This window comes from Gasterosteus aculeatus, chromosome 20 (genome assembly GCF_964276395.1).
Source record: "Gasterosteus aculeatus chromosome 20, fGasAcu3.hap1.1, whole genome shotgun sequence".
NCBI classification, from domain to species: Eukaryota; Metazoa; Chordata; class Actinopteri; order Perciformes; family Gasterosteidae; genus Gasterosteus; species Gasterosteus aculeatus.
The window spans coordinates 18,306,549-18,334,518 of record NC_135707.1 but is presented as its reverse complement, the minus strand read 5'-3'; the positions used below and the strand labels follow the sequence as shown (position 1 = coordinate 18,334,518).

The window sequence follows — 27,970 nt, the reverse complement described above, 5'->3', positions numbered from 1 at the left end:
TTTGAATTGCAAGACAGAACAAAAAACGGAAAGATGTCATCAGGTAATAATAACAATATAATAATAAATCAGTCCAGTATGGGTGGGTGGATGAGAGAAAACATTGAAAAAATAATTAAATAAATCATTCGATGTTACATTTTTTATTTATTTTTGTTTTCAGAGATGTTCCATGTGCTGTTTCACATTAGCTCCCAACTTGTACCATGTAAATAAAGTGTTGCATGATTCCTGTCCAGGACAACTCTGATCCCTCGATTGTTCTCAGGCCATCAGGTGTCCTGGTGTAGACGTGTAAAGCTGAAGGTACCCAGGACCGACGAATTCCACTGTTTTATTTGTTATTGTGGGCCCAGCAGCCAGACATGTTGACAACCACTCTTAATTATTTCTCTTTTTTCATCGGATAAATTGCTCGTTGGGACGAGTTAAGTAACTCCTTTTTTTTGCAAAACCTCACTGCCAACCGTGTCTGCTGCTCACGATAAGAACCCTGTGAAAGACAATAACACGGCAGTCAGGTTGAACACAAGAGGGCGCCCTAGACCAGCTACACAACTCAGTACAGCACATTGGCCACGACACAAAATTCAAGAATATCAACAAAAAAATCTCTTGCACACTACACCGGTATGATACCAGTATAGTGTGCAAGAGATTTCGTAGGTATAAAACGACGTCCATCTACTCTTTGGCGTTTTCTTATGAAGCATGCTATAAAAACAAAGCATGTATGCACTGTTAAGATTCAATAATATTCAATAAAGTCAAAAGCATTTTTGGGCTATTTGAATCTTTCACCGGTGGCATGAAAACATTCAAAATGCTGTTGTTTATTTTACTACATTTTGTCTGTAAATCTCGCCGTGCCGATCGTGTTCCTCCGCAAACTTAGGAGGCTTTTACTTTGAAATCAGCTTTCTCAAACGCTCGCGCGGGGCACGCGCGTCCCCCTGGGAGGGACGGGGGGCGCTGGGCTCGCGACCGCCTCGGTCGATTCTGTAGTCCGACTGCGTGGCCGCGGTCCCGCTCTACGACTCCAGAACCTGTGTGTGCGCGTGTGTGTGTGTGTGTGTGTGTGTGTGCGCGTGTGTGTGTGTGCGCGCGGACCTCTATCGAAGGAATGGCCCTGCGATAAAGTGGAATGCGCTCTGCCGGGGACATGAACCATGGTAAGACTCTTGCTTTTTCTTTTTGACTCGTTAACCGTCTTTCTCAGCTGATGAACTGCTGAGGAGGCAGAAGTCCTCGACCTGTGGACGTGAGTTCGGTTCTGACCCCCCCACCTGAAGAAATTCATAATTCCATATGTGAATCAGCTGTGTCTTCTCTCTGTCTTATTGTCTTCACAGCACGGGGGACACCGTGCACTTTAGCTTGTTACATTTGAGATCATACCACCAAATGAAATCATTCCATTATTACTCTTAAAAAAAGGTTACAGTCTCAACAATTTAAATGTAAATGTGTGCAAGTGTGGAAATAAAAGTGCTTTTCATGCAGAAAGAAAACGTATCGCTGAATGAATAAGTGGTATATTACTGTTATAGATGTTTAGATGGTCCCATTTTCACTATAAAGGACAAACTAAGTCATTGAGAGAATAATAGTGATTCAAGTTTTAGTCCCACATTCAATCAAGATGGATTCAAGTCATCTTAAAAGAAACAAGAGATAGACCACTGCAAGGAATAATCCCCCCACCCCCGTTGGCTTTGTACAAGAAAACAAAAGGTTAATACAATGAAATTATATACAAGTGACAGTATAAATCCCTGTAACCTTGAAAAAAAAGCATTGATGGCCAGTGGAAACAGCGTTTTGCTATCTCTTGACTCTCGGGCGTCTCTAAAGAAGTCTGTCTCACGTTTCAAATTGGTTCCATATGCAGAGCGGACAGGCTTCTGCTTGGAACTGCCACCACACGGAAAGCCAGCGCAAACCTCTCTGCCCATTCTTCCCCTACTTCTTTTTGTCTTCTCCTCTTCTTTTTCCTCCTCCTCACGGTTTTCCCCATTCTATAGAGATGTGGATGTTTCTGAGTTACAGTTGCAGTTTCTAAACCAAACAGTGCACAGTATCAGCGCTGACCAGCAGGGGGCGACTCCTGTGATTGTATAGAAGTCTATGAAAAAATAATTTAACTTCTCCCTTATTTATTGATTTATTTCCTCAATAAATACACTGTATTATCCCTTTTTAATACTGAACGTTTTGAATAGAGCCTTATATTCATTTATTTAATGATTTTCCATTTAGTCAAATAGAGCATAAGTCAGAGTATGCTTTAGTATTCAGGGCTTGGCAGGTCACTGCCACATTCCACATACAGTAACTTCTGTTCACTCGTTGCTCAGGAGGCGACTCTAGGCTTCATAACGGCAGTCGGCAAACAATGCAAATAAGTAATAACTGGAAGTGAGAGGAAAATTCGACCTCCCACGAGAAAAAAATACTTGTACCCTGTAACGTATTCTTTCGCAGCAGATATTTGAACGAAAGCACAATTACAATTAACTAGTGAATAGCATGCGCAATACTCGAGAAGACCTTCTGGTGCTATAATAGTTACTATCAAAACCCTGTCACGAAGTTACAGACTTCCACAGTTAAATTGCCTCCGTTCTCCTCTTCACCGTCATGCTGAGGACAAAACGAGTGATTTCACATTAAAATGACTTCAATCACTCAATGTGAGTACTGGTCCGAGAGGGTCACTATCCATACTGCCATCTGCCACGTGTCTTGCTAACAAGTGTGCTTCTTTTTTGTTTTTGTTGGGGTGTGGGAACATCATTTTAAATGGAGGTTATAACCCACAAGTTACTCCTACTATTAGTACTGCATACTTTATGTTTGTCAGCACATGAGTTGTAAATGGCTTTGGTTATCTTCTGGCCACCACATCTTTTGACCAAATGTCCTCACTCAGGCTGCACCTTCTCCTCTGGAGAATGGAATGTGCAAAGGGGAACATTTTCAAGCACATGTGCACTCCCATTGCAGCCGGTACGAGCTCAAATCCTTTTGTGCCACGCAGTAATTATTTTCAGAACTTAACGTCTTGGCTTCATTCTACACAATAAAGCTTTTTCAAGATGCAATTGGTTTGGCCCTCAAAACAGAAAGAGACGTTTTGTGGCTGCATGCGGTACGTGTTTTATTCTGAGGGAGCTCTGGGAAAATTGAGGGCAGTAAAAAGGGATACGTTTCAAACATAACAGAGAAACGCCCCTCAAAAGAAACACAAGAGCAGACAAACCGGAGATGAATCACCACATAGTGGTGATGTCCATTGCAATTTTTATAATGAAGGTTGAGTTAGAGAATCCTTAGTTTAATGTTTGCTTTTATTTATCTTCCAGAAAACTCATTTCAGACTTTCTATTTTAACCTCAGTAATCATTTAGATTTTTTTGTTGACTTATTTCCCAAAAATATGAAATCAGTCTTACAAAATAGATGGTTTGTACGAATGTATTTTCTGCTGAATCCCGTAGCTGTCTTACTGGTAGGCTCTCGTATCGTGGTTGTAAATGAATATCTCACCTGTAGTAACATTACTTTAGCAGCAAACAGAGTCAAGCGGCTGCCGGTGGCATCACAGCTTTGAGTTATACGACTCCTTCGCCTTCGCCTTCACGAGCGCTTTGGAGAGCTACTGCGTCCTTCAGGCAGTTAGAGCCTGCTGCACAAACACGGCTGTGCATGAAGAGGACCTGCTCCCAGAGTCATGAGGGGCTCGTTTCAGGCTAACCACTGCATAACTCTTCTTATTACACACTAGGAATCTTATTCTAATGAAATTCTTGTGAAAACTATAATCTATCTCTGCAAATAGATCCCCAAAATGATTGATGTTCAGTAATAAAGTCCATGTAACTTTTGGAATATTTTGATATTCATAATGTAAGCTTTCTAATTCCTGCAGTGATAAGCCACGGCCAACAGTAAAAGAAATACTGTATATCCAACGGAAGAGAAGTAGTTGCATTAGTTCACAGAGTACTTCAAGCTTTGATATTAAATGATCAATTCTTGGAGAGAATATTCTGCCAGCTAGGCACAGAAACCGGTCAGTAATTAGAGAATCTCTCTCCCTCTCTGTGCGTAGGAATGGCTTTCAGTTCGTTAGGAAGTATTCCAGCCTGCGGAGACTGATAATGAATATGGGCTTCAGCACACACTCAATGTTTAGTATTTGAACCTCTGACTTATCAGCCCCACCTCGGTGTGTGCAATTCCTCATAAAAAGCTAAAGCTTTATTGTTGCCAATGTCCACAAACCCTTTCTAATCCGTACCCCTCTATACATGGAATGTGTATTCACATGAAGAGCATGTATTATTCCAATTGTACTGCTCAGTGTAGTGAGCCCCTGTGCTAAAAAAGCAATACAAATTCTGGCTATATTCTCCACAAATTTGAATCACCCGACAGTGTGACTGTGCACCACACTGTTTACCATTAAGATCGCTTATTGTGGTCAACCTCATTGACCTTTTTAATCCCTTCCTTAAAAAATAATGCATTAGAAGACCGGAGATTATTTTTGCCTTGGTGTAACATTTTAGCGGTGTCGTCTTTCTGCTGTCTTTACAAGATGGTTTAATATGTCATCAGCCCACATCAGCCAGTTTCCCGCCGGTTATACGGTTCCATGTGAGGAAAGCCTAAACTGGTACATAGTTCCCCCAGTAGTGAAGCTGGTTTCCTCTTTCAGGGCGCAATGAGCCTGATGCTCATTTACAATAATAAACGCACAAACACCGGCCAATTGACAAATATTCAAATTGCAGAACGTGCAAAAGGATGCGTGGAGTGCACACAGAGGAAAGCGTGCACAGACATGCTCTCCACAGCAACACACCAGTTGGCCAGCTGAGATTGTCAGCAGGAGATTGCCAGATTGCCGGCTGTCACACTCGACCTCCCAACTGAGGTGTGATTGCAGACAGGTTACCATACAGGCAGAACACGCACACACACACACACACACACACACACACACACACACACACACACACACACACACATGCAGTCACAAGACAAGGGACGGCAACTGCAACCACCACACAAACAGAGCAAAAAAACGTCCTCCCTGACTGAAGTATTCTGCCTCCAGGGCAGATGTATATTAGATCATATGCTCCAGTAAAGCAGGAGGTCTGTCTGTCTCCTGCACGGCTTCTATACAGCTTTTATTGCTGGAATTTAAGTTAATCTACAGTTCACATTTAACTGATTTGGTGTCAAACAGCTCCTTGGAAGAATATCTGTGTTTGCTGTAAGATAAGATGCTCTACTTCATTCATCAGCTACAGTGCCTATAAAACGTTTTCACCGCCCCCCTCTGGATGCTTTCCCCTTTCATTGCTTTTATACATGACATAATGGTCTTTATAATTTGTCTTTTTTGACAGAAATTGGCAAAACAAAGCTTCTTCAATGTCACAGTGAAGAAATATTTTTGAACTGAAGTCAATTAATCCAAAAGTGCAAAATACTGTTTTTGCATAAATATTCACCCAATTAAACAAAGGTCCAGCTAGTTTACGCCAGCAGTGTAACACATAGTGAATAATGGAGATCACCTGAGTGCAGTCGATGTGTGTCAAGTGATACAAAAACACACGTGCCTGGGAGGTCACGAACAAAACACTCGGAGCAGCTAAAAAAAGATCAGTGAAAAGTCAGGAGAATTCTATGGAAAGATCCAGCAAAAGCTCCCCAAGAATGGTTAAAAAATGTTAATCACGCATGGCATGTGACAGCTTGGGACAGTATGTTTCTAAATGCCTCGGTGCAAAATTTACTTTTACATGGAAGGGGAATATTATTATCACATAACATACAAATTGTGTTGAATGATTCACTCAGTATGCATTTGTTAATCAATTCCACCCTGCACCCCCCTGTATTTCTATAATATTAATATAGTCAATGTTACCTGTTAAAGGTGGGAGAACGGGGCAAAGGGCAGGGGGGTGCATTCCACTCCTGCTAGTTTAACACCGATGCAGATGGCATCCTAAGGCAGCAGAAAGCATTTACACACTGAGACACGGTGGTTTTGTCCAGTCAGATGGAGAAATAGACCAGATAGAGGTTCGGGAGACAAAGAACCACATACCTGCCTCCCTCTCTCCCTCACAATGCAGCACATTAGCAGGAATTCAGCACCGCCCATTAATGGACAGCGACAACTCCTAATCAGCAAAGATGATTATACTCATTAATATAATACTTGGCTTTTCCACTGACTTAGCCGAATCTGTATGGGAGCACCAAGCTTTTAGATGGAGTGGGAGGCGACGCTGGTCGGTGTTTCACCCAAAATACTCCGCTGAGACTAAATGTAACCCCGCTGCATGTGTGTTTGGCCATTTAACACAATAAGTGTTGCTTTCAGTGGGTTTAGGTCCACACACCGCCGCTAGCAGGCCAGTCGACTGAGGTTAGGTGTGCAGATGGTGACTAACGTGGATGAGAAGGGAAGCACGCGGATCGAATGTTTGGTCCAAAGTGGGGCAATGCACACAGCAGGAGGATAACAAGGGAACTTCTTTCTGGGAGCTGTAACCCTCGGGGTAATTTTGTGGTAGCAGATGCGGGCCGGGGTCCATGCCGTGAGCATTCACACTTAACACTTACCGATGCCTTCGCTTGTCCACTTGTATAATCGCCGACGTGTATCATTTCCAACTGTGATCTTGAGCATGTGTGTGTGCGTTAGCACTCGTGTCCACGTTACTTAAGCCTCTCCCAGCTCACCCACGTGTTTGTCCGCCTCAGGCGCGCTTGCCCTTGGGCTATTACATTATTGCTTCCTTCCGCCTCAGCTTTCATATGCTGATACCACGTCCTCTCACATCTTTGAGCTTCAGACTGTGTCACTGAGGTCAGTCTATCTGGTTCGGTATCTGAAAGGACGCGTCACCTGCAGAAGGGCCGTTTCTATATAGAGATTTGATACTTTGATGTTCAGGGTCAGTGTTGTCAACTGTTGTCAGCATAAACGGACACCTCCTAAAGGCGGGAGCAGTAATATTTGCGTATTTCCCCTCAGACAGTGTGCAGAATAAGAGGCAAGCCAAGAGCTTCCTGTCCTCTCCTTTAGTTTCACGTACTGAGCGGCCTCTGTGGATGTCTCAACTCGTACATTTTTCATTGTCTTGTGTTTCCCGCGTTGTCGCCATGATGTAGTGGAGCAGCGGCTGAGTGCATTCCACGTCCTGCTGCGTCAGTTTGCTTTAGTCGCTCTGCGTTTGAACGAGGTTTTATCTTTCTCACATCCTCGCCCCTCTGCTCTCCTCTGTACTGTGAGGGGGGGGGTTCTGACTGCTTTCATTAAGGTCCCCTTTCCACTGACAGGCCAGTGTTGACAGCTGAGGGACACACACTGTTTCTCCCGCTGCATCTGCTCAGATGTTAAGATGCGTTGTTGCGCTTCTTTGCTTCTTCCCCCTACACCCACATCCCGTTCCTTCTCGCTGAATTACATTGATTGTTCTTTATCTAGAGGAAAACAACATACCAGGAGCACTGCACAAAGAACAGTGTGTTTAGAAACATATTTTATTCTCCCGTTCTGTCCTGCATCGTTCTCAGGTGTTTGAAGAGTTCCGTCTTATTGGAACAATTAAAATAGAATATAAAGTTGGGAACAGTGCAAAAAAGCATATTTCTACATTTAGCAGGAAGTCGTTCAAAGCATTTGTTCTGTATCCCACCGTGTCTTTTTGGTGCGTGTCTCGCTATCTCCCACTATCTCTCCCCCTCCCTCACTCTCTGCCTCTTTGCTGCTCTGCTTGTAACCTGAGCCACTCTGGGGGGCATAGTTTGAACACAACGCATGTTTCGTGCTTTGAAAAAAGAAATTGCGGTGTCAAATTTCAAGTTTCCCGTCAGGAACCACTGAGCTGATCCAACATGATGGACATGGCAAACGTTACTTGTTTAATACAGTATTATCGTGTTAAAATGGACATTTATAGCACCTGTGGTTATCATGTGCTATAATCCATCAAACATTTTTAGGGAGCTTATTTGAAGACAATGCAGCGCTGATCCACAGGCTGGTCCGTGTTGCCTGTTGGAGAATGGTGGTGCTCATTAACACGCGCTGATGTGTCTGTCAGAGACAAAGACGTTCTTTGATCCAGTGAGAAAGATGCTCTTTGCTCAGACAAGGATGGTGTGTGTTTATGGGAGTGATGTGTGTGTGTGTGTGTGTGTGTGTGTGTGTGTGTGTGTGTGTGTGTGTGTGTGTGTGTGATAGCTGGTAATTGAAGCTACCTTCTGACCTCATACATTTCAAACCTAATTTCAGCTTTGATGGCTCTACTAAGCCAATGTTGACTAACGGCTCATTGCTGCATTGAGCGCACTGCTCCCCAAAGCCAGCGCATCAATTTTATTACCATTAATACGGTGTTCAAGAGAGTCTCTAGCATGTATTTACTCGTCAGGAGAACATTGCCTCTCTGCTTCCTGCCTCAGACTCCAGTGTTGCAACTTGGATCGCTTCACAGAACAAACAGAAGCTAATAGCAATAAAACAATATTCAAATGTCCTCAGGAGTCGTAGACTCAACCCATTTATGACACATTTTCAATAAAATATTACTGTGTTAAGCAGAAGGAGGGAAGGACCTGTGGTACTTGTCCTTCACGCCGATGGGGGGGGGGGATTACACTGCTCTCCTTCTTGATGAAGTTTATTCAGGCCCCACTATGAGCTTTCGAGAAGCTGCTGCTCCAGAAGACCACTCCATTAAAGATGGCTGATGCAGTCCTGAGGAGCTCTCCCTGCTCTCTGTCCCTTTTGTCGAGTGTTTTCAGTCTAGTCCAGTTTATTGTTGAAGTGAACACCCAGGTAGTTATACTACTGTACGATCTGATATGGAATATGAAAAATGTGATTCATTATCTCTTCTTAACATGAGTCCCAATCAGTCTTCTTCAATGTAGCATGATGTTCAGTCAGTACCGTGTGGTGGAAATGTCCCCCCGTGATCTTGTCCAATCCTAGAGTCTTAGAGAGATGATTTCTTTTGGTTCTATGGAGTCACTTTTAACATTCTGGTCACCTTATAATGATTTATTCAACATTCATTTGTTCTGAGCCTCATACCCCGTGAGAAAAAAAACAGATTGTTTGCACCTACTCCCAGCTGCCCTCGTCTCACATGGTTTCCCCTCCGGCGGTTTGTTCTGCCTCTTTAAACAGGCTGATAAAGTCTCCTATCAGAGCTGGGTCAATGACACGGTCCCTCCTTTTCTCCTGAGCCCAGCTGGCTGCCTTCAGCAGTCCGAACCTCAACCTGCAGCCCTCAGCTCAGCAAACAAGGAGGAACATTGAAAGAGAAAGGAACGAAAGAGCTGGAGACAGATGTTATCAGGGGAGAAGTGTGTCACATTCATATACAGTGTGTGTGTGTGTGTGTGTCTGTGAGCGGTTGAGCTGTTATCAAAGCTGCACAGCGGAGCCAGACAGAGAGGGCAGGAATAAATACTGTCGGGAAGAAAAATAACTTACAACTGAAAACAGGTGGAAAATGTATTCAGCTTGGAAGTGATAGTGCCGGCTATTACTGCCATTCTCCTCTCTGAAGGAACAGAGAAATGGTTTTTACAATTACTTCAACTCGGTTACCCTGCGTGGTGCGAAAGCAAATGAAAGTGTGTGTGTGTGTGTGTGTGTGTACAATTACCTAAAAATCTCCCAGAACTGCTGCTGTCGTTTCAGTGTTTGATATAATAAGTATTTGTTCTGCGTGTCAAGGTGCACGGCGCCGTCGTCAAAACAGCCGACCACGTGAACAGCGCGTCAGACACAGCGTCTGTCTGTTGACCTCCGCCGAGGCCCGGCAGCGTGTTAGGTGTCGAAGGCGACAGGGGTATCACACACGCACACACACACGCGCGCGCGCATGCTCTCGTAACGACACACTCGCACTGACACATTGGCGCCGAGCAAAACCGCGCAAGCACCCTAATTAGGGTTTCCCAGCCGAAACAAGTGAGGGAGACGTTAAAAAAGAGGGACAGCGCGCTGTTGGGAGGAACCAGCGAGGCGCTAACGAGGGAGTCGGATCGCAGCACGGGCCCATTTGTTGTTATTAGCAGGTTGCATCCTGGTGAGACTTGGAACAGCAGCTTTAAAGGACACATTTTCACAGTCATGCGTTTGCATTTGGGCTGTTTACATTCTTTATTCTTCACCAAATATTTTCCCCATAATGCCTGCACACGGCGTCAGTCTATTCTGCTCTGATTGGTCAGTGCTTTCTGTCTTTGCAGCAACCAGAATCTCAGAGTTTAAGCTGCACTTCTGCCACAATGAAAGTGTGTAGACCTCCAACAGGAATCTCATCCCACAACGCAACAAGGATTTAACAAACTAAACAAGACAACTACCATTAAAGGCAGATGTTTGTCTCACAGTATCTACAGATCTATCTGAACACATGTAAATGCTTTTTTCCTGTGTTCACTCTGAATATAATGCAAACTCAAATATCAAGCTTAAATGTTTGCTCAAATATGAGCGGACATAATTGTGAACTGCCATATACAGAAATACTGATTTGAGAAGCTTGAGTCTGCAAATGTCTGGCATTGTTTTGCTCGAAACATTGATCATCAGAATACCTGCCGATGGATTTTCTGTCCGACACCGGTGCAGACCTGCAGTGAGACCCTGCGTCGTGGTAAATGGATGAGAAGCCTTTTGGAGGTCGGCAGAGGCCGCTGACCCTCCTCGGCACTGATCACACCCGGGTGTGGGTTTGATGCCCCGAAGCCCCCGGCTAAACGCAGCGGTGATTCAGTGACGTCCAACCACCACGCGCCCATTAGTGTTCATTGTGATGTCCTCACACAAAGCTGTGTTAGCAGACGTCCACCTTTGTGCCGTCCTTCGGGCAACCTCATTCGCCGAAGCGCATTAAAAGGCGGTTAAATACATACGTGACCTTGACACGCGTTGGGAGGAATAAGTGTGTGCGTGTCAGGCTCTGGTGCTTGTGCTGCCGGCTCAGGGAGGAGGAATAATGGGAGCCTTTCACAGGTGGAGGGATCTGGGAATGTAGTTAAGATGGGGAAGACGTCTCGCGGGTCTGAAACATTCCTCTGCTCGCTGTTTGCCTGAATGGGGGAGGACGGTCCATCCTGGTGGGGAAATGAAACACAGCTTTTACACGTACGTAGCGTTAACACAGCGCTCTGTTCAGGGCCGCTGGTGTCGTTTGGGAATGAAAGGAAGCTTCTTTGTGGTCTCCTCCTCCATTAATGTTTGTCTTTCCGCTGAACTCAAAGCGAAGTCCTCTCACAATCTCATCGTTGGTTTCTGCTTGGCCAGTCGGCGTCAACCGGAACAACACCGAAACACCCCTGACAATAAATCCTAACATGGGTTTTATTATTTGGTCTCATGGAGCAACAATTCTTGCTGCCTTTCTGTGAGGGCGAACTAAACAGCCCGACTCCACAGTCAATAAAGCGCCGGTGCTTTCAATTTCCGTAGCAGAAATCACTCTTACACAGCCTCCAGTGAGTGAGTACAGTAAGCAATATTAAGGTCACTGACAGGATTTCTTTTTTTTTATCTTTCTCCTCCTGCTGCTGCGGCACTGAATTATTGGCACGCCCCAATCCCATTTGTCTCGGCCGGATGAATCCAATTCTGCCGCGAGCTACTGGAAACACAGAGCCACATCCCTGATTTCCATTTTTAGGGCAACAAACGCATCAGAGAGCACAGTTTCTTTTTGTTCTGACTTCCCATCGCACACTTGCCTCCCACACGCCTTGTAGCCCAGAGATCTCCGTGAACCCCACGGGGCATCTCAGCGCCCCCATTCTGTTCAGCAAATGCTGTCTTTGCAAATGATGGTACCGCTCCGTCGTGCTCACCGCTCTGTTCGTCTCCCTCTGACTCTTTTCTTCTGTTTCTTTCCAGGCCTGGCGAGCGTGGTCGAAACTCTGCTGCGGTCAAAAATGGCTGCTCCTCCTCTCCCCCCTCGTCCTCCTCTTCCTCGCCATCTCCGTGATTACCGGGACTCTCCCCCTGCACGACGTTGACTGGCGGTCCTTCCGGGCGCTGAGCTTCCCTGTGGAGCCCCCCGCGGAGCGACCTCACATCGACAGCGGGGCCTGGAGGTCTGCTGCTCCAGGAGAGAGGCCTAAACATTCGACGCCACCTCCCGCCGGGGAGGACAAGGAGAACACACAAGAGGACAAAAACAACACGAGAGAGAGGAGAATTAAAGACAAACACAAAAGCATCGCCTCTAGAAAAAAGGAGACGGCGCGCGCCATCCAGCGTCCAACCGGTTATCGGCGTCTCCCAGAGGACACAGTGAACAACACACGGCCAAAGCACAGAATCAAGGAAAGCAACCACAGGGTGCAGACCTACATTCGTCTTGGAAGGTGCAAACCCACAGCAGCACACGGCCTGGTGAACGGCAGGCGAGCTGCAGACAGACGGGGCAGAAATGGGGACACGCAAATACACGCCGGCCGCACAAGTAAAAATCTAGCTGAGCATCGGCGTGCTTTGGGAAGACACAGACAAGCCACGACGCACATTGGGAAACCTGACGAAGGGGGTCAGGAGCAGAAGGCTATAAAAAAGCCCTCTTCGGATCTAAAAGAACACCACAATGTCTCAGAGAGCCACCTCAAAGAGAGGAGGGGTCCTGGGTCCTCGGGCCGCAGGAAGGCTTTGTCCAAAGAAGACGGCGGCTGGTGTCGGAGCTTCAGAGACCAGGACTTCCCGGACAGCGACCGCAGGATGATCAGGATCAGTCCGGACCTCCGCCCTGTCCCCTGGTTCAGCCAGGATGACATCCACAAGATGGAGCTCCTAGCTGAGGGCCAGGTGGTCAGCAAGGCCAGGGTTCCCGCACACGGACAGGTGCTCCAAGTGGGGCTGGACGCCCCCCCACACAGGCCGGTATGCGGATTTCTGATTACACAGACGAGAGATGACTTTTAAATGTCAAACTATTTAGATGGATGTTTTTTCTTTTTTAACAATTTGTCTCCAAACCACACGCATTGAACCGCTGTTGATATGCACTCGGTATCATAGAGACCAGACTGGATGTCCTTAAAGGGCAAGTGTGGCAGAAAGAGAATGTAGTACTTTGTGTCCAATGAGTCTGTTTCCTTCATACCTAAATAGGGAGACGGTCACCTTCATGGAATCACGCCAAGTTGGTCCCCCGCAGCAGTCGTCAAGGGCCGAACCCAACACTGGCAGTAGAGAGGGCCTCTCATGTTTTAGGTGACCAGAAGGCCACCTTTAGGCCAATGGCGGCCGAACGAGGCGTCACCGCGGTTTCGCTGCTTTCGCAAAACGAAGATATTCTCGTAGCATCAAACATCTTCGCTTCCTACCATTCCCGATCTCAACTTGTTATCACAACGTATCCCGTTTCATGCTGAGCTTAAAGGATACGCCTGCAGATTGTCTGTATTTTTGCTTATCAGCAAGTCCAATGAAAAAAATGAAAGAAGTAATTTGTGATTGATTAGCCAGTATTATCCAAAGCGTGTTTATAGATATTTCCCCGTGTCAGTGATGCACTGGGGTGACATGTTTTATTGCTGCGTTCAACATGGGTTCTGTAGTTAATTATGAGTCAATCCCACATACACCGTCCTACGGGAAGCAAGTAGCCCGCCAAACAGGGGCGGTGGTGTTAGCGTAGCAGCTATTTGGCTCCCACGCAAGGCCGAGGGCAGACCAGATGTTATTAATTTAATTGCCGCCGGAAGATGAATATTATATGACTGTTTCATCTAAATAAATGCTAATTTAACAAGTATTCATGGCTTTTGTTTGGGGCACTAGATTCTGCAGGATTTTTGGCTTTCATACTGTATAACTTAACTTGTCTATAACAGCAGCCAGCACCTAAGACGGGTTCACCTGAGGCTGCACCCGACCCAAGTCGGCCAGAAGGCCACGCGGAGCGCTGCCAGCGGGGACACTGCTGCCTGCTCAAACGCACCGACGACTGGTTCGAGGTGCTGGCCTTCCACCTGGACAGGGTGCTGGGCATCAACAGGAGTCTCCCTGCCGTGGCGAGGACCCTCCGCAGCGACATCCTGCCGTATCGATACACCAGCGGCATTCCCCGCCCGGCCGTGTGGTGGGACCCGGATATTCAGCACCTCGCCGACGGGGACAACGACCAGAACTCGGTGCCGCTCGGCTGGACCCAGTACCAGACGCTGCTGCGGCTCCGCTGCGGGAGGGAGGCGGACCTGAGGTCAGCGCCCTGCGTGGGAGTTCACCACTCAGAGTGGGGGAGGCTGGCTCTCTTTGACTTCTTATTGCAGGTGAGAGAAGTGCTTTTTGGGATGTCTCCGTGCTGGAGGATGGACTGATTCATCTCTGGACGTTAGAGGTCAGAGTTCACTGCAGCATCACAACATAGCATGGGATAAAATGATGAATGTTGGACCAACCGGCTGAGGCACATCCACGAGTTGTCTGCGTCTTCCTCCAGGAGCGGGCCGTAACCACAAACACACACCAGCAGCACACTGTCAATAAACGAGGGGACGGGCTGTTTGTTGACTCACGTGCACGTGGTTCACGTCTATGCGGTTGGAACTAGACAGTGAAAGAGCACAGATAATTGTGGCGAAGTTGGGGGAGCTTGTGGATCAGTACCGTGGTTACGTGGTGCAGGGCGGTTTGGTGGGCTAAGAACCGACTCGCTGGCCAGACAGGAACCTGCTAACGCTGCTCAGTACCAACAACTCTCCAACCGAGCCAGGAGACCTTTAGGGAACACCAAGACCTGCAAGGTGTGGGTCACGTCACCAAATATGGTTGGCAAGTTAGCACGATCATTGGCTCATGGCTTGTTCCTGGGCACTGATCACCTTAGCTGCGCAGTGTTCTAATCCACTGCACTGAGCGTTTTAATGATGACTGACGAGTTTTCATCTGGATAAAATTTATTATTAGCTATTACATTGACACATCGCCTTGATTTGGTCAAGGATTCGGAAGACTTAATGGAAATTACTCATGTTTGATGTCAGACACACAAATCCTACAAATCCGATAGATTTAGGAGGTGGTGAAAGAATTAGCTTTCATTGTAATAGACATAAGATAGCATCTAGTAGTTGTGTCTGACCTTGTGATTCATGGGAGGGTTGTCGGGGTGTAACAACATTGGTTGGAAATAAATCTGTGCGGGTGGAAGTGAGTCCTCCACTGGACAGGAGATGTTCTCACTTGAATGAATTATTCTCAGTTGTGATCTTCTGGTTCCTGTTTAATTCCTCTCCTCTTACTCAGAGTGCAGTCCGAGCACGCAACACGGGTCAATATTCCTGCCTCCACTAGTCTGATGAGACTGATCGATGATCAATTTTTTTACGGTTGCCCTGGTAACTAATAGGTTTAATGTCATTTTGTTGACAAGTTTACTTTACCTGCTTTGTAGACTTAGGGCCTCACAGCCTGCAGTGTAGTCTACCATATACCGTATGTGACATATGCTCAGAGAGAGTTACTATGGTTACCGCCAACAGTGTCGCCGGGCCATTTTCTCAGCGCTTGACCTCAGAGCTTTCACAAATATTCCAAAAAGGTATGAAGCTCCACAAAATAAGTAACACAGCAGGTCCAGAGGACTCCTTACATCTGTCATGCAGCTGCAATGGCAGGAGATCAGCGGAGAGGCACCAACACAGACGGGCACAGAGCCGGTCAACCACTGGCACCTTCACAGTTCCGTAGCACAACGAGCAGCGTGTTTTCGCTGGAATTCAAACTCCCGGCATCGGCGTCTGACCGTGGAGGGCTCGCCCCGTCTCCCTACTGGATCAGCCAACTTTCTATCTCCTTTCTCATTTAGTCTTTAAACAAACCCTCAAGGCGTTCACAGAGCGCACATTAACAGCTCTTTGTTTGGTTGCATTTTCCATTTTCTTACTTTATGTTTAGTTACTGCGAGTGCAGACTGAAATAAACTGTATATGTGGATTGCGTCGACTCAGTCGTAAAAGTGAATTGCGTTTCTTTAGATCATATGACCACATATTACACACCGCCCTTTGAATCTGTTAGTGGGTTCTATGTGAGTTTTGTGCCACACTCTTGAGATTCATCATGAACTTTTGTATTTATTTACAGGCATTGAAACAAATGTTTCTTGTTCTCCCATCTGAGACCTTCATATGTTCCTATTCCCCAGATGAATATCCCACATTATCAGAATCAAGCTGTACTTCCTGCCCCCTGCGTTGGAATCTTCATTGACGTGTCACATCGAAGCTGCTGTTTGACCATGATCACACTTTTTAAATGACGTCAGACTGATCTGAGTCTATCACACATATACTGAGTGTGCGTTAGCTGGCAGATAGCAGTCTGCAGAAACTGCATTGAAATCATCACCTAATCTTTAGTTCCCCTTGCCTCGCCGGGGTGTCCTCCACTTCCCGTGTGTGTGTCTGAGTGAAGGTATGTCCTTCACGCTGCTCCTCCAGCTCCTTCGGTGTCTGGTTCCCTGCTATCGGAGCCCAGGGAGGTGTTAAGAGAGCAGGTAGGAACAAGTGTTCAGAGGCCCGCTCATCTGCTCTCAGCAGATCGATAGGAGGCTATTAGAGGTTGGCCCTGTTACAGGGATTGACTTTTAGCAGCGAGGGGGAGAGAGATGCCTCATGGGTTATTCATATTCAACCCCACACACATACGCACGCACACACACACTGCAGACGAGTGTTAGAAACACATTCCATCTTAGTGTGCGAACAGAACACAGCAGGACCAAATGACTCCTGCAGGTTGTAAAATCAGGCACAAGGTGTGGAGTGAGCATGTCGGAGCAAAGTCACTGACGTGAAAATGAGAGTGAAATGTTCAATGGCACCAGTTGCTGCTGGAACAATGAGTCTGACAGAATTACACTTACAGTGTGTGCTCATACATGAGAGCAGGACTCTCTTCCTCCAATTCTGCAAAGTACAGAAGAAGATGCATTCTCTCTAGTCGCCATCAGGGGGCGACTCTTTAGGAGAAAATGATCTACTTCTCTCTGGATTTATTCCCGCTTCTTCAGTACAGCATGATGTTCATTCAGTTAATTGTGTTCCATTATGCTTAAGGGGTGGGGCTACTTTGGGATTGACAGGCCGTTACCAGAGCCGTAAACGGCGTCCTTACGTCACGCTTCCGCAGTCCAAATATGGTCAGTTCCATTTTACTGGGCGCTAAAATCTGAGCTGGCAGTGGTAAAATATCAGACTTGATGCTTCAAATCGCCACGGCTACGTCCACCAACATACAGTCTACGGTTACTATGAAAAGTCCTGAGGATGGAGTCAGCTGATAATATCGCTCTGTTCTCATTTCAGACACAAAGATGTCGTCAAATCCTCCACCTGCTAAATGTTAGCTGATTTATTTACTGTCACCCAGACAAATCCAGTAACAAGTATAATGATCATTTGGCTTGTTTTGTGAATCAGGCTAAGCTTCATTTTGCCATTCATCAGAGAAAGCAGTGCCAGCACCACATCGCTGGTGCGCTTCTGCCTCCACAGCCATTTTCCAGGAAACAATAATGTTAAACTGCCTTAGAGAGAGAGAGCAAACAGAGAGCACTCTCAGGCTGGGCATCTCTCTAACAAGCAGCTCAAAGTGGACTTTTGAATACCAAAAACAGGAAGTCATTACTTGTCTGTTTACATTCTTATTCCCGGTTCAGGTCGCTAGCATCTCCTCCCCGATGACATCAGCATGTAGGAGAAGAAGTCAAGCGGTGATTGGTCGGGCACCACCTGTCCATCATGTCTCACGGACAGGTCCCTCTATGAGACTCCATGAACAGCGACCTTTTTAACAGAGGAGGATACGGTGTGGTCTGAACCCGGGGCTTCTGAAAATTTCGAAGTCAAAGCTGTTTGTCGATGCCTCCATCCCGTTCACATAAACAATTCCCCCTTCAGGCTGACGCTGTGCATGAACGACCTCATTTATTCACAGACATCTTCTCTAGAACTTTTTGTGATTTCAGTTCATACTGGTGCATAAACCTCTGCAAAAATAACCCTAACCCTTCCATATATGTGGATTCCTTTTTTACCTGAGCCAGCATAGGTGCTGTTTATGAATAAGTACTACACCGATGATTTTATTCATAACTGCTTCTAAAAAGGTGAAGATCCTTCCCTTCCAATTAATAAAGAGGTGCGTGCGTCCGACATGGCACCACAGGGGTCCAACAAGCGGCCGTGCGCACACACGTAACTGGACTCAGTCTGTGATTTAAACACAAATTCCACATTTACACAGTAAAAACATTTTTTTGCGTCCTGAGCTCCATTAAAGCTACTTAAACTTTTTATTTATATTTATTTTTCAATACTCAAACACCCTTTTCCTCTGGATAGTCAGAGCACTATTTCCAGTGTGCTAAACAGGATTATGGCGGGAAGCTTTGAGTTTAAGCCGCCAGCCAGACGGGCTCTTCTCACGGCATTTTAGGCTTCACGGCGTGCGCGTAAACACACCTGAATATGATCAACGGAAGATCCTTAATCCTCAGTAAACAAACGTAAATATAGGCAACAAACGGTAATAATGGAGCACAGTTGCACCTTGTTGGGAGTGTCCTGCCTGAACTGCTGTTTAACTGCTGATGTAAGCATTCGCCGGTTATATTAAACCACACAAGGCATCTGTGAATGATGGGAAGCAGAGTTCGGCTCTCTGTCTCATTTTATTAGGGGAGACTTGGCCGTTTTGCGTCGTAGTTACGTTTTGTTCCGCTTGCTGAGCAGCGAGGTGCATCGCCCCAAATGGAACCCGGTAATCTGATTCACCCGGTTCATTGGTCTCTGTTGCACACACGTTGTTATATCAGATTATCTCCTCCTGCTCATTTTTGCAAAGCATAAAAGAATGAAACACTTTTGTAGTCAGAGTGCACAGTTTATGCGGGTCAGATGACACATGCATGTTGATAATGCTGGAATTGTCCTTCAGGTGCAGCACGTCCGTCCCTGTAAGCCTGTACTGTTTGGTTTATAATTAGTTTATTCTTCTCGGGGACATGATTTACAGCTCTCACTCTCTCACCTTCTCCTTTTATCCATCCAACCATCCACGTGTATTTGTGTATTTGTTAAACACAGAAACAACGGCTCTGGCTGCCATGATCGACTCCACACACACACACACACACACACACACACACACCCAGACCAAGAGCTGCACAGGATCTTTAATTGAAGGGGCAGCGCTGAATCCATACTCAAAGACACAGAGACGTCAATACACTGATCACACACATCAACACTTTTAATCTGCGGGCGTAGCCCATCAAGTTGAGTCATTATGTAGAAATAAGCCTGGTGGTTTCGGCCTGCTGTGACCGACTGTGGCTTTTATCAGTCACGAGTGATTTATCTGATATAACTGTACTGTCATGACTCAGCCTTGCATTTCCCCCGCACTCTTTCCATCAGTAGTGGTGCAGTTAACTCTTGTAAGGCATTATGAATAAATATATATATTCCTGGATATGGTTAGATGAATATGTTATATGTAACCCACCAGAAACGCACAACGCTACAGAGTTCATGGTTGGATAGGTTTAAGTAAAAAAACAACTGAGATTTAACATCGTGACCTAACATAGCATCATCGCAACATCGCAGTTCAACATTGCAACGTGACATCTTGACTTTTTTTTTACTTTTTTACGCCACATAACAAAGGTAAAGTCTGCGTTTACTTTTGATCCTATGAAGAGTCCTCTGTTTGTTTGACTCCTCAATCTGTCCTTTAAGATATACAGTATGTGTGTGTACACAGTATATATACATATTTTTAACTGTATTTGTTGGGCATACCCTCACAGGGGCAATGTGTTGGTTAATAGCTAGTGTGAAATTAAATCATTGGATCAATCGAATTATTAATAATCGCTAAGATAATTCCCAAAATAAATAAATAACGGAGCACCACCGTAAAAAGGAACTAATAACCAAACTCTAAATCAAGTCTCATAATTGATATTCACTCACTAATAGCGAGGAATTGAAGGTTTGAGTTCGTACACTGACGGTGTCCATCACTACAGTGAACATATGCAGAGAAATCACAGAAAACTGCTCCTTAAAGTAAAACAGGATTTATATACTTCCAACAACACTAATCACATCAATACAATTTGAAATCAACAAAAGCTATTATACAATATCCTAATATCTAAACAACAAATAAAAACATTCATTCATGCGTGTGGAGGGGGAGGTGTGTGTGTGTCTTAAGGAAGGAAGCTAGCTGGACGCTAAGCTACCGACCACATGGCCTTGTTGCTAGCAGGCTGTGTTTGTTCCTCACATAGTTAAACCTCTGTCTTCTCTATATGGGTGGATGGACAGGTGTGTGTGTGTGTGTGTGTGTGTGTGTGTGTGTGTGTGTGTGTGTGTGTGTTCATCACATCATGCAGTTCTTTAACATACACAATCTCACGTCAAACAATACAGTAAACATGAAAACAAAAATAATGACACATTCCTTGCATGGGGTTTATGCCTTGCAGCAGAAATGCATTCAAAAGTCAGCCTTAGTTTTATGCCATGGCGGGAGCCCGACATGTGTATATACACACATGTAGCCTACGTCTGACAGCCGGAGAGTAGAAAGGAGCCGCTCCTTCCCAAAGTTCAAAGTTCACAGCAATAAAGACTCCAAAAGCAAAAGGCAGCGCGTAGTCCGCTGCCTACGCTGTTTGACTTACAAGCCAACACAGAAAAGTGGAATAAAGAAACAGCACGGGTCACATCCACTTAAATATTGTGTCGACTCAGACCTCAGCAGAGCACCGCAGCTCCGTTTTCCCCGACGCCTGCAGCTCTCTGAGGCCATGTAAGTCAATATTGGCTCGGCCTCCACAAGGCTGCAGGAGCCAACTCCCAATCAGTATTCAAGTGTGGGATGGAAATGTGGCGGCGGGGTGAGAAGTCTCCTAAAAGCACTAGACGGGTGAGAAGAACCAGTGGAGGTGGAGTTTTACTGCGCAGGAAATACACAAACCCCTTCTCTATATCACACACACTCACACACGTCTGACCCGGGGGCTGTGAGACACACACACACTACATGTGCACAGAGCAGACACACAGACACTCACAAAGAGAGACTGCGCAGGAGACCTGGGGGCAGAGGTCATGTTGTGTCTGTCTGCTTCTCGCTGTGTCCGTCTCACGCTATCAACACTTCATTCGCATCTTTCACTGGCTGTGATTCCTTCTTCACATGAACAAAATAGGGCAAAACGTCCTGAACTGCTCTAAATGGGTTATTTGTATCACTGTTTCTCTGTCCGTCGGTTCCATGCGTTTGGTGTCACTCAGTAGGAATATGAGTCGGCGGCGGGTCAGCGTGGGTTTAGTCCGTCTACGTGCCGATAACCACAGGAGATTATCCGCCAGAATCACATATTGTATTCAGTTTGCATCTCTACCAAGAAAAACATGCAATTCATGTTAAATTCTAGTGTTAATTTCTGACATTATTAACAGTGAATAGAAATACAGAGATAAGACGTCTTATGGTGTGATGGTCGTGTTCTTTGTCTGTTGGCTTCAGGTAAACGACCGGTTGGACAGGTACTGCTGCGGCTTCACACCCGATCCAGCAGAACTCTGTGTGGAGAACCTGCTCCACGCCAAGTGTGGCAACACCAAGGACCTGCTGCTGGTTCACATCCTGGTACGGGTCCCACAAGCACACCTTTCACTCTTAAAGGCCTTTCGCGCTCTTTCCTCCCCACAATAATCCAATGCATTATTTCTCAGTCCGAAGGGCGATCTCTCCGCTCTCGATGTTGGTACAAACTGCTGCCTCTCTGAGGGCTTTCTGTTCATTGCTTGTCCTGCGTGAGCTCTGCAGAGAGCGACATGTTGGTCGCTGCCATTCTTCCATGGCAACGCAGCCGAACGCACACAGCACTAAAAGGTCCCGGCAGGGATGATGAGCGCGTTGTTGCAAACGAGTCTGGCAGATGCTTCCGCGGAGGAGCTTGTTAAAGCGCGTGTGGTTTGCGTTGTTTGCTACCGTATGTAAAAATAGACCATGCCGTTTGTTTGACGCTTTTTTTTGTCGCACAGTGTTTCAAGTATATTTTGTACATTTCAAAGCACAGGAGAGCAGGTGTGTTCTTGATAATATTAACCAGGTTCCTGTTCTATTCATGTGTCAATAACCTGTGCGTGTTGACAGAGACCTCTCTGCCTCGTGTGAAACGATTTGTTCTTTACCTTCTAAGAGCCCAACAAATGCTGGAGGGATGTTAGAGCATCATTCTTTTAATGTTTCAAAACCAGAAGAAAAAAAGGTAATTAAGGTCATAGCACATTGTTATATACATGTCTCATCTGAAATGTATATGTATATACAACATTCTGTGCTCCTCAGAGCAGCTAGAGGCCATAATGCCGTCACGTCAGAGCTGCAGGCGGCTCCATTTGTATCGTTGCAAACTCTTGAAAAAGGTACCATGACACATAGATTGCATGGTTTTCCCTTTTTTTATCATTTATTTTTAGCTTTTGTGCTGAAGGGAAAGACATTTGTCAGACGTGTAATGTGTCTGCCAGTATCCAAGCACCACGTTTTACACTAATGGTTGTATATTTAAGTATGTAAATTACACTTAATAATTATGGTGACATTAACTCATAGCCAAACACAATTAAAATTGTACACACATAGCTTGACAACATTTCTCCAAGTGACAATACAACCCTCAGGGAACAAGGCATTGACAGGCTTTAGAGGGGTCCTTTAATTCTACTGCTGGTGCCGTTAACAAAGCATCTCTAAAGAGGAGGACTTCAGTACATGAGATATGGAGCGGGGCGCCGTAAAGGCTTCTATTGGACGGTTAGTTATGCTAATTCACACTCATACCTCTGTATACGCTGGTCATTCACACAGTTAGTGAGGAACATCTGGTGAATCATTAGTGAAACATTCACATCCAACTCATTTCAGTGACCGTTTCCCAAAACCTCAGCCAAGCCTTTTATGATGTTTAAAAAGTATTGTGCTCCTCTTCCAGACAGAAAGGTGGGCTTTTGGGGGGGCGTTCACCTCTGCAAAGTGCTACCTCAGTGGACTTGTAGAACAAGTGTACAACTAGTGTATAACCAATGTACTACCAGTGTATAAGCAGTGTAAAAACACCCTACATATGTGTGAAATAATGCTCATGAAACCTGACAAACATCAACCCCATGTCGTACTAGAATAATGCCGAAAGTCAGAATATCCAAACAGAACATGGTGTTCACAAGGAAACAACAGGACCGAGAAACAGAAGCGGCTGAATGGAACATTTGTTATATTATTTTCATTATTAGAGGCAACAAGACTCTACTAGTACTTTACTAGGGCTGGCAAGTTAAACGCCGTGAAGCACCAGGCAGCTCGCCACAGTAATACCATTTCCTGCAGCCGTGCAGGCGTGTTGGTGTGTTCTTTGTAATGTCGGCCAACGCGTCAACGAGTCACAGGACTGTGTTTAGCATTCGATAGCTGCAATTCTCCTCCTAAAGGTAAACTGTCCCCAACCTGCAGTTCCGCCCGTCTTTCCGCTTCTGTTTTGTTTCAGGGTAGATATTCATTCATTGTGATGATGGACTGAAACACAAAGATAAACTTCCAGCCGCAGCTCATCATGTTGAGCCGGTTGAACAATAACTAGGAAGCAGAATATTTTCTTTTGTGCACGCTAATCATTGTTTTATTTCTTCATCACTTAAACCGATTCCAACTATTTTATCTCACCTTTATACTTTCTGTCGATAACTTTTTTATTCTACCAGGTTTATTTCACACGTCAGTGACCAAAAAGTACTGCCTACTAAATAGCTTAAACTCCAGTGCTGTGTGTCACCTGACGGTCTGTGTGTGTGTGTGTGTGTGTGTGTGCTCAGGTGAGGAAGGCGGATCCCTCCCGACTGGTGTTCATAGACAACGCCGGCAGGCCGCAGCAGTCCGCCAACAACCTGAACTTCCGCCTGGTCGAGGGGATTGATGAGTGAGTGCACGACGTTGCTTTAAAGCAGGAAAGGTGCAGATTTAGGATAAATATTTTTTGCATCTGCGTGCCGCGGGGAGTCGGGAGCTCTCTTGGGCTCACAGCAGGCACAACGTCTGAAGGCGAGAAAATAAAAGGCATCTAACAACCCGTTTCCCCGGTGAGGCGCTTAGCGCTGAGCAGCGCGGAAAGGTCCTCTGGAAGCTCGTTACAGTTTGTTTCCGGGTCTGTCTGATGAGATTAGTGAGCATTTAATTAGGCCGCTATTCAACATGCTGTGATGGAGTTTCCCCCTTTATCTGTCACGTAGGATTACTGAGCCGCTCCATAAAGTGCTCTTAAATATCTGAACCCTGAACGGGAGAATAAATGGAACTAGATTATTCATGTCTTGTGTTATTATTGTAAGGTTGAGCAAAATAAAAGGGAATAATGGTTATTTCCTTGACGTGGACGGTGACTCATTTTAAAGTGTACTTTACTTTTGATTTGATGCTGGCAAAAAAGGACGTTTTCATATTACAAAACTGCATCGTCAGTTACATTTTGATTGTAAACATAAATCTCCCAAATGAAGAGTGTGTGTGACAAAATACAAAGTGTTTCATCAGGCTCAGTGAAGGCAGGAGGAAGGAGAAGAGAGTTGGGTTCAGCGTGAGGGTCCAATGAAAGTTATTAGTATGGGAACTTGATTTAGTGGGAGCTGAGTTGACTGGATGAAGTGACAATACTCTTGTATGTTGTATCGAGAGCACAAGGTTTTACACGCGTGTCGTTCTGTCTGTGTTGAACCTACGACCTGTTCCTTCCTCAGGTTTCCACAGAGAGCCGTGTCGGTTCTCCAGTCGGGCTGCCTGGAGAGTCTTCTCCTGCGCTCCCTCTACTCGGACAGGGCGTTCTGGGACAGCCGAGGGGGGGCCGGCGGCCTCGGGCCTCTCGTCCGCACGCTGGAGCACCGAGGGAAGATTCTGCTGCAGCACATCGGAGACATGAAGCTGCAGCTGAAGAGGGACCTGTGAGAGACACGTTGATCCCTCAGGTCCGGGTTTAAAACAAACAACCCCTTTTATTTAAAGGGGTCACAACAAAGACGACGTCCACAAGGGCAACCGCAGGTTTCAAAGTACTTACGAGTGTTCGGTTTACTAAAAAGGGATCAATTGGAAATTCAAAGCCTCTCCATGATTGACAGATTGCCTCCACGTTGTCCTCAAGATGTGGACAGCTATCAGCTAACGGTGCTCACAGCGCGAACCTGAGGGCTGAACCGGAGCTACGTTTGTTAGCTGCTAGCTTGAGGCTTAGCAAAACCACAACGGTGTCATGAAAACACATATTACACACATACTAATATGAGTCCTTTCACATTGTCTTTTCTCAGTTGTAAGAATTGTTTTTATCAAGTATTCACTAATCATTTTGATTTGATTTGCATTGATAGCATTGATAGCATTGATAGCAGGGAGTAAACCCTCAGTGCCGTTACAAAGAGGTCAACGCTCGCTGAGGACAAACCCCATTATAGTCACGGTTGAGTTTTTAATAAGCGATTCTAATAACCATGAAGGTGAAGCTCTTTGGCCCCTCGGAGATGTCTTCACCATGAGCTAGAGGTAGAGCGAGACGAGGGCATTAATTAGCCATTCATTCGGCCTCTGCCAACAAACTCCTCAGGGAGGAGGCGCCTGTTAGAGCGCGCTAATTGTTTGATCAGCAGCAGCACGCAGCGACGTCCCCGGAGCGGCCCGTTGGCGTGGGGACGCTTGTCACTCCAAATACGTTCATGTGCTCCATGCGGCCGTCCGCCGGCGCTCGCTAATCGCTCTCCGAGATGCCCTCACGGGAGGAGCAATGTGAGGCACATGAATCCCCCGCTCCTCCTCGCAGCCAAGTGAGCAGTTTAGTGGAAAGAAGCGGCGTCTATTTCTTTCTATTTGGACATTTTACCGAGAGCAGGCGGCAGATCACGTGACTGATTTGGAGGACTGGTTTGTGAGATAAGCCCCTCTGCTTTTAATCGAAGGATTACAAATGTCTGTCGGCAAATCGTTTTTGCCTTGAGATGAAAATGGACCAAATATAGAAGTATTTATACATATTGCAATAGATGAAAGAAAAGGGATGAAGAATCAAGTGTTTTTACACGTTTCCAAAGTTGGTCTTTTGGTATTTGATTCCTGTTAGACGAGATTCTCGCCGTACCGGCTCTGAATTAAAATTCCACTGGTAACTTCTTGGATTAATGACATTTTCTATGGCTCCCTCTTTCATCACTGAATACTTGTCTCTAATGAGAAATGCCTCAAACGTGTGATCCCGTCTTTATCCCCACTTGATCTCTTATATCCAATGTGTTGCTTTTTTTCACCCATAAAACCAGCAGAAAGTGAGCTGATTTTAGATAACATTCATTTCTCGGCTTCTATTCGACCATGTTTTTGGTCCTGTTCATTACAACGCCATCTGTAGTGGACGTGATGACTGCCCTACAACGCCGGCATGAGAGATTTTTTGGACTTTGTTTGTAAATCTAGAAACGAAAGGTCAGAGAGAAAGATTGCAACGTGTATGAGAGGACGACAAATAACAAAGAAACAGATTAATTGGTTTATTTGAAATACGAAGCTGGATCTCAGGAAAAAAACATTCACACAAACATGGGTCAAAATAAATGTACAATAAGGTCCTGAATCCTATCACCCCCACCGGAAACCCCCCCCTCTCACATTTGTTGTTGAAAAAAAACACATTCTTTGCACTTGGTCAATTGTTTGTTCTTTTACTGTGGAATGACGCAGCGATTCGCCGACTAATCGTTGCAGCTCCACGTTATGACGACTAAAGAACCTGGTGGTCTTTGGGTTTGTGACCCTCTCGTCCCCCACTGCAATGTCTGTTTTATGGATAATTGTTGACCCCAGTCATGAAAAACAGACAGCTAGAGGTACAAGCAATGCATCTGCGCATCAGGGCTCTCGAACTGGAAAAGGGAGCCCCGGTAGTCTCCACCCCGATGTCTCCTCTTGACCGCAGTGCTATTTCTACTCCGGCTTTTGACATTAGTAGGCACATAGCTTTAGTCCCTCCGTTTCGCGAGTCAGAGGTTGACTCATATTTTAGCGCTTTTGAGCGGATAGCTGCTGCCCTGAGTTGGCCTAAAGAGTTCTGGTCCCTTCTCCTCCAGTGTAAATTAGTGGGGAAAGCTCAAGAAGTCTGTGCCAGTCTGTCTATTGAGGATAGTCTTGACTATAAAATACTGAAAAAGACAGTGTTACAGGCCTACGAGCTGGTCCCGGAAGCATACAGACAAAAATTTAGGAATAGTGATAAAACTGCTAACCAGACATATGTTGAGTTTGTGCGTGACAAGAGCATTCTGTTTGATAAATGGTGCCAGGCGTGTAATGTTAAAAACATGGCGGAAATCAGAGAGCTCATTTTGCTCGAGGAATTCAAAAAGTGTTTGCCGGAAAGAATTGTGGTCTATTTGAACGAACAAAAAGAATCATCGGTAACGAAAGCGGCTGTTCTGGCTGATGAGTTCATTCTAACTCATAAAAGCGTTTTTTCTATGCCGGCGCCTCGCGTTTCTCAAGTAATGCCTGAGCGCAGAGTTCGGTCGCCAAAGATGATGCGTAAAAGCACCTCACCAACAGCGGGTGAGGGCCGTGAGTGTTTCTATTGCCATGAGCCAGGCCATTTGATCGCGGTTTGTCCGATTCTTAGGAAAAAAGGACCACACAAAGGTACTAACCCTCCTGCCGGTGTGGGTTTCATAAACACCGTGTCACCACCGGTAAAACATACTGAGCTGTTACCTGAAGAAAAATACGCGGAGGTTGACCCTCGGTTCAAGCCGTTCGTATCTCACG

General features: G+C 45.7%; 1 protein-coding gene across 5 annotated transcripts; it reads left to right on the top strand.

Annotated features, from left to right (window-relative positions):
* The first annotated feature begins 952 nt into the window (after positions 1-952).
* gask1a (golgi associated kinase 1A) lies at positions 953-27,007 on the top strand. Of its 5 annotated transcripts, none has more exons than XM_078095580.1 (7): positions 953-1,172; positions 11,966-12,964; positions 13,924-14,358; positions 21,644-21,766; positions 22,323-22,548; positions 23,995-24,098; positions 24,913-27,005. In XM_078095580.1, exons 1-6 carry the CDS (start codon positions 1,170-1,172, stop codon positions 24,093-24,095), a joined length of 1,887 nt encoding a protein of 628 aa, XP_077951706.1. In that variant the 5' UTR covers positions 953-1,169; the 3' UTR covers positions 24,096-24,098; positions 24,913-27,005. The 5 variants fall into 5 exon arrangements, with proteins under 5 accessions (XP_077951706.1, XP_077951705.1, XP_040021932.2 ...); XM_078095579.1 differs by having other exon boundaries at positions 13,921-14,358; XM_040165998.2 differs by lacking the exon at positions 22,323-22,548 and having other exon boundaries at positions 13,921-14,358; positions 24,913-27,007.
* Positions 27,008-27,970: the final 963 nt, after the last annotated feature.

Coding starts and splice junctions, on each gene's coding strand:
- gask1a (XM_078095579.1), top strand. Junction 14,359..21,643: donor TCTTTGACTTCTTATTGCAG/GTGAGAGAAGTG, acceptor TGTTGGCTTCAG/GTAAACGACCGGTTGGACAG. Junction 22,549..23,994: donor GTTGCAAACTCTTGAAAAAG/GTACCATGACAC, acceptor GTGTGTGCTCAG/GTGAGGAAGGCGGATCCCTC.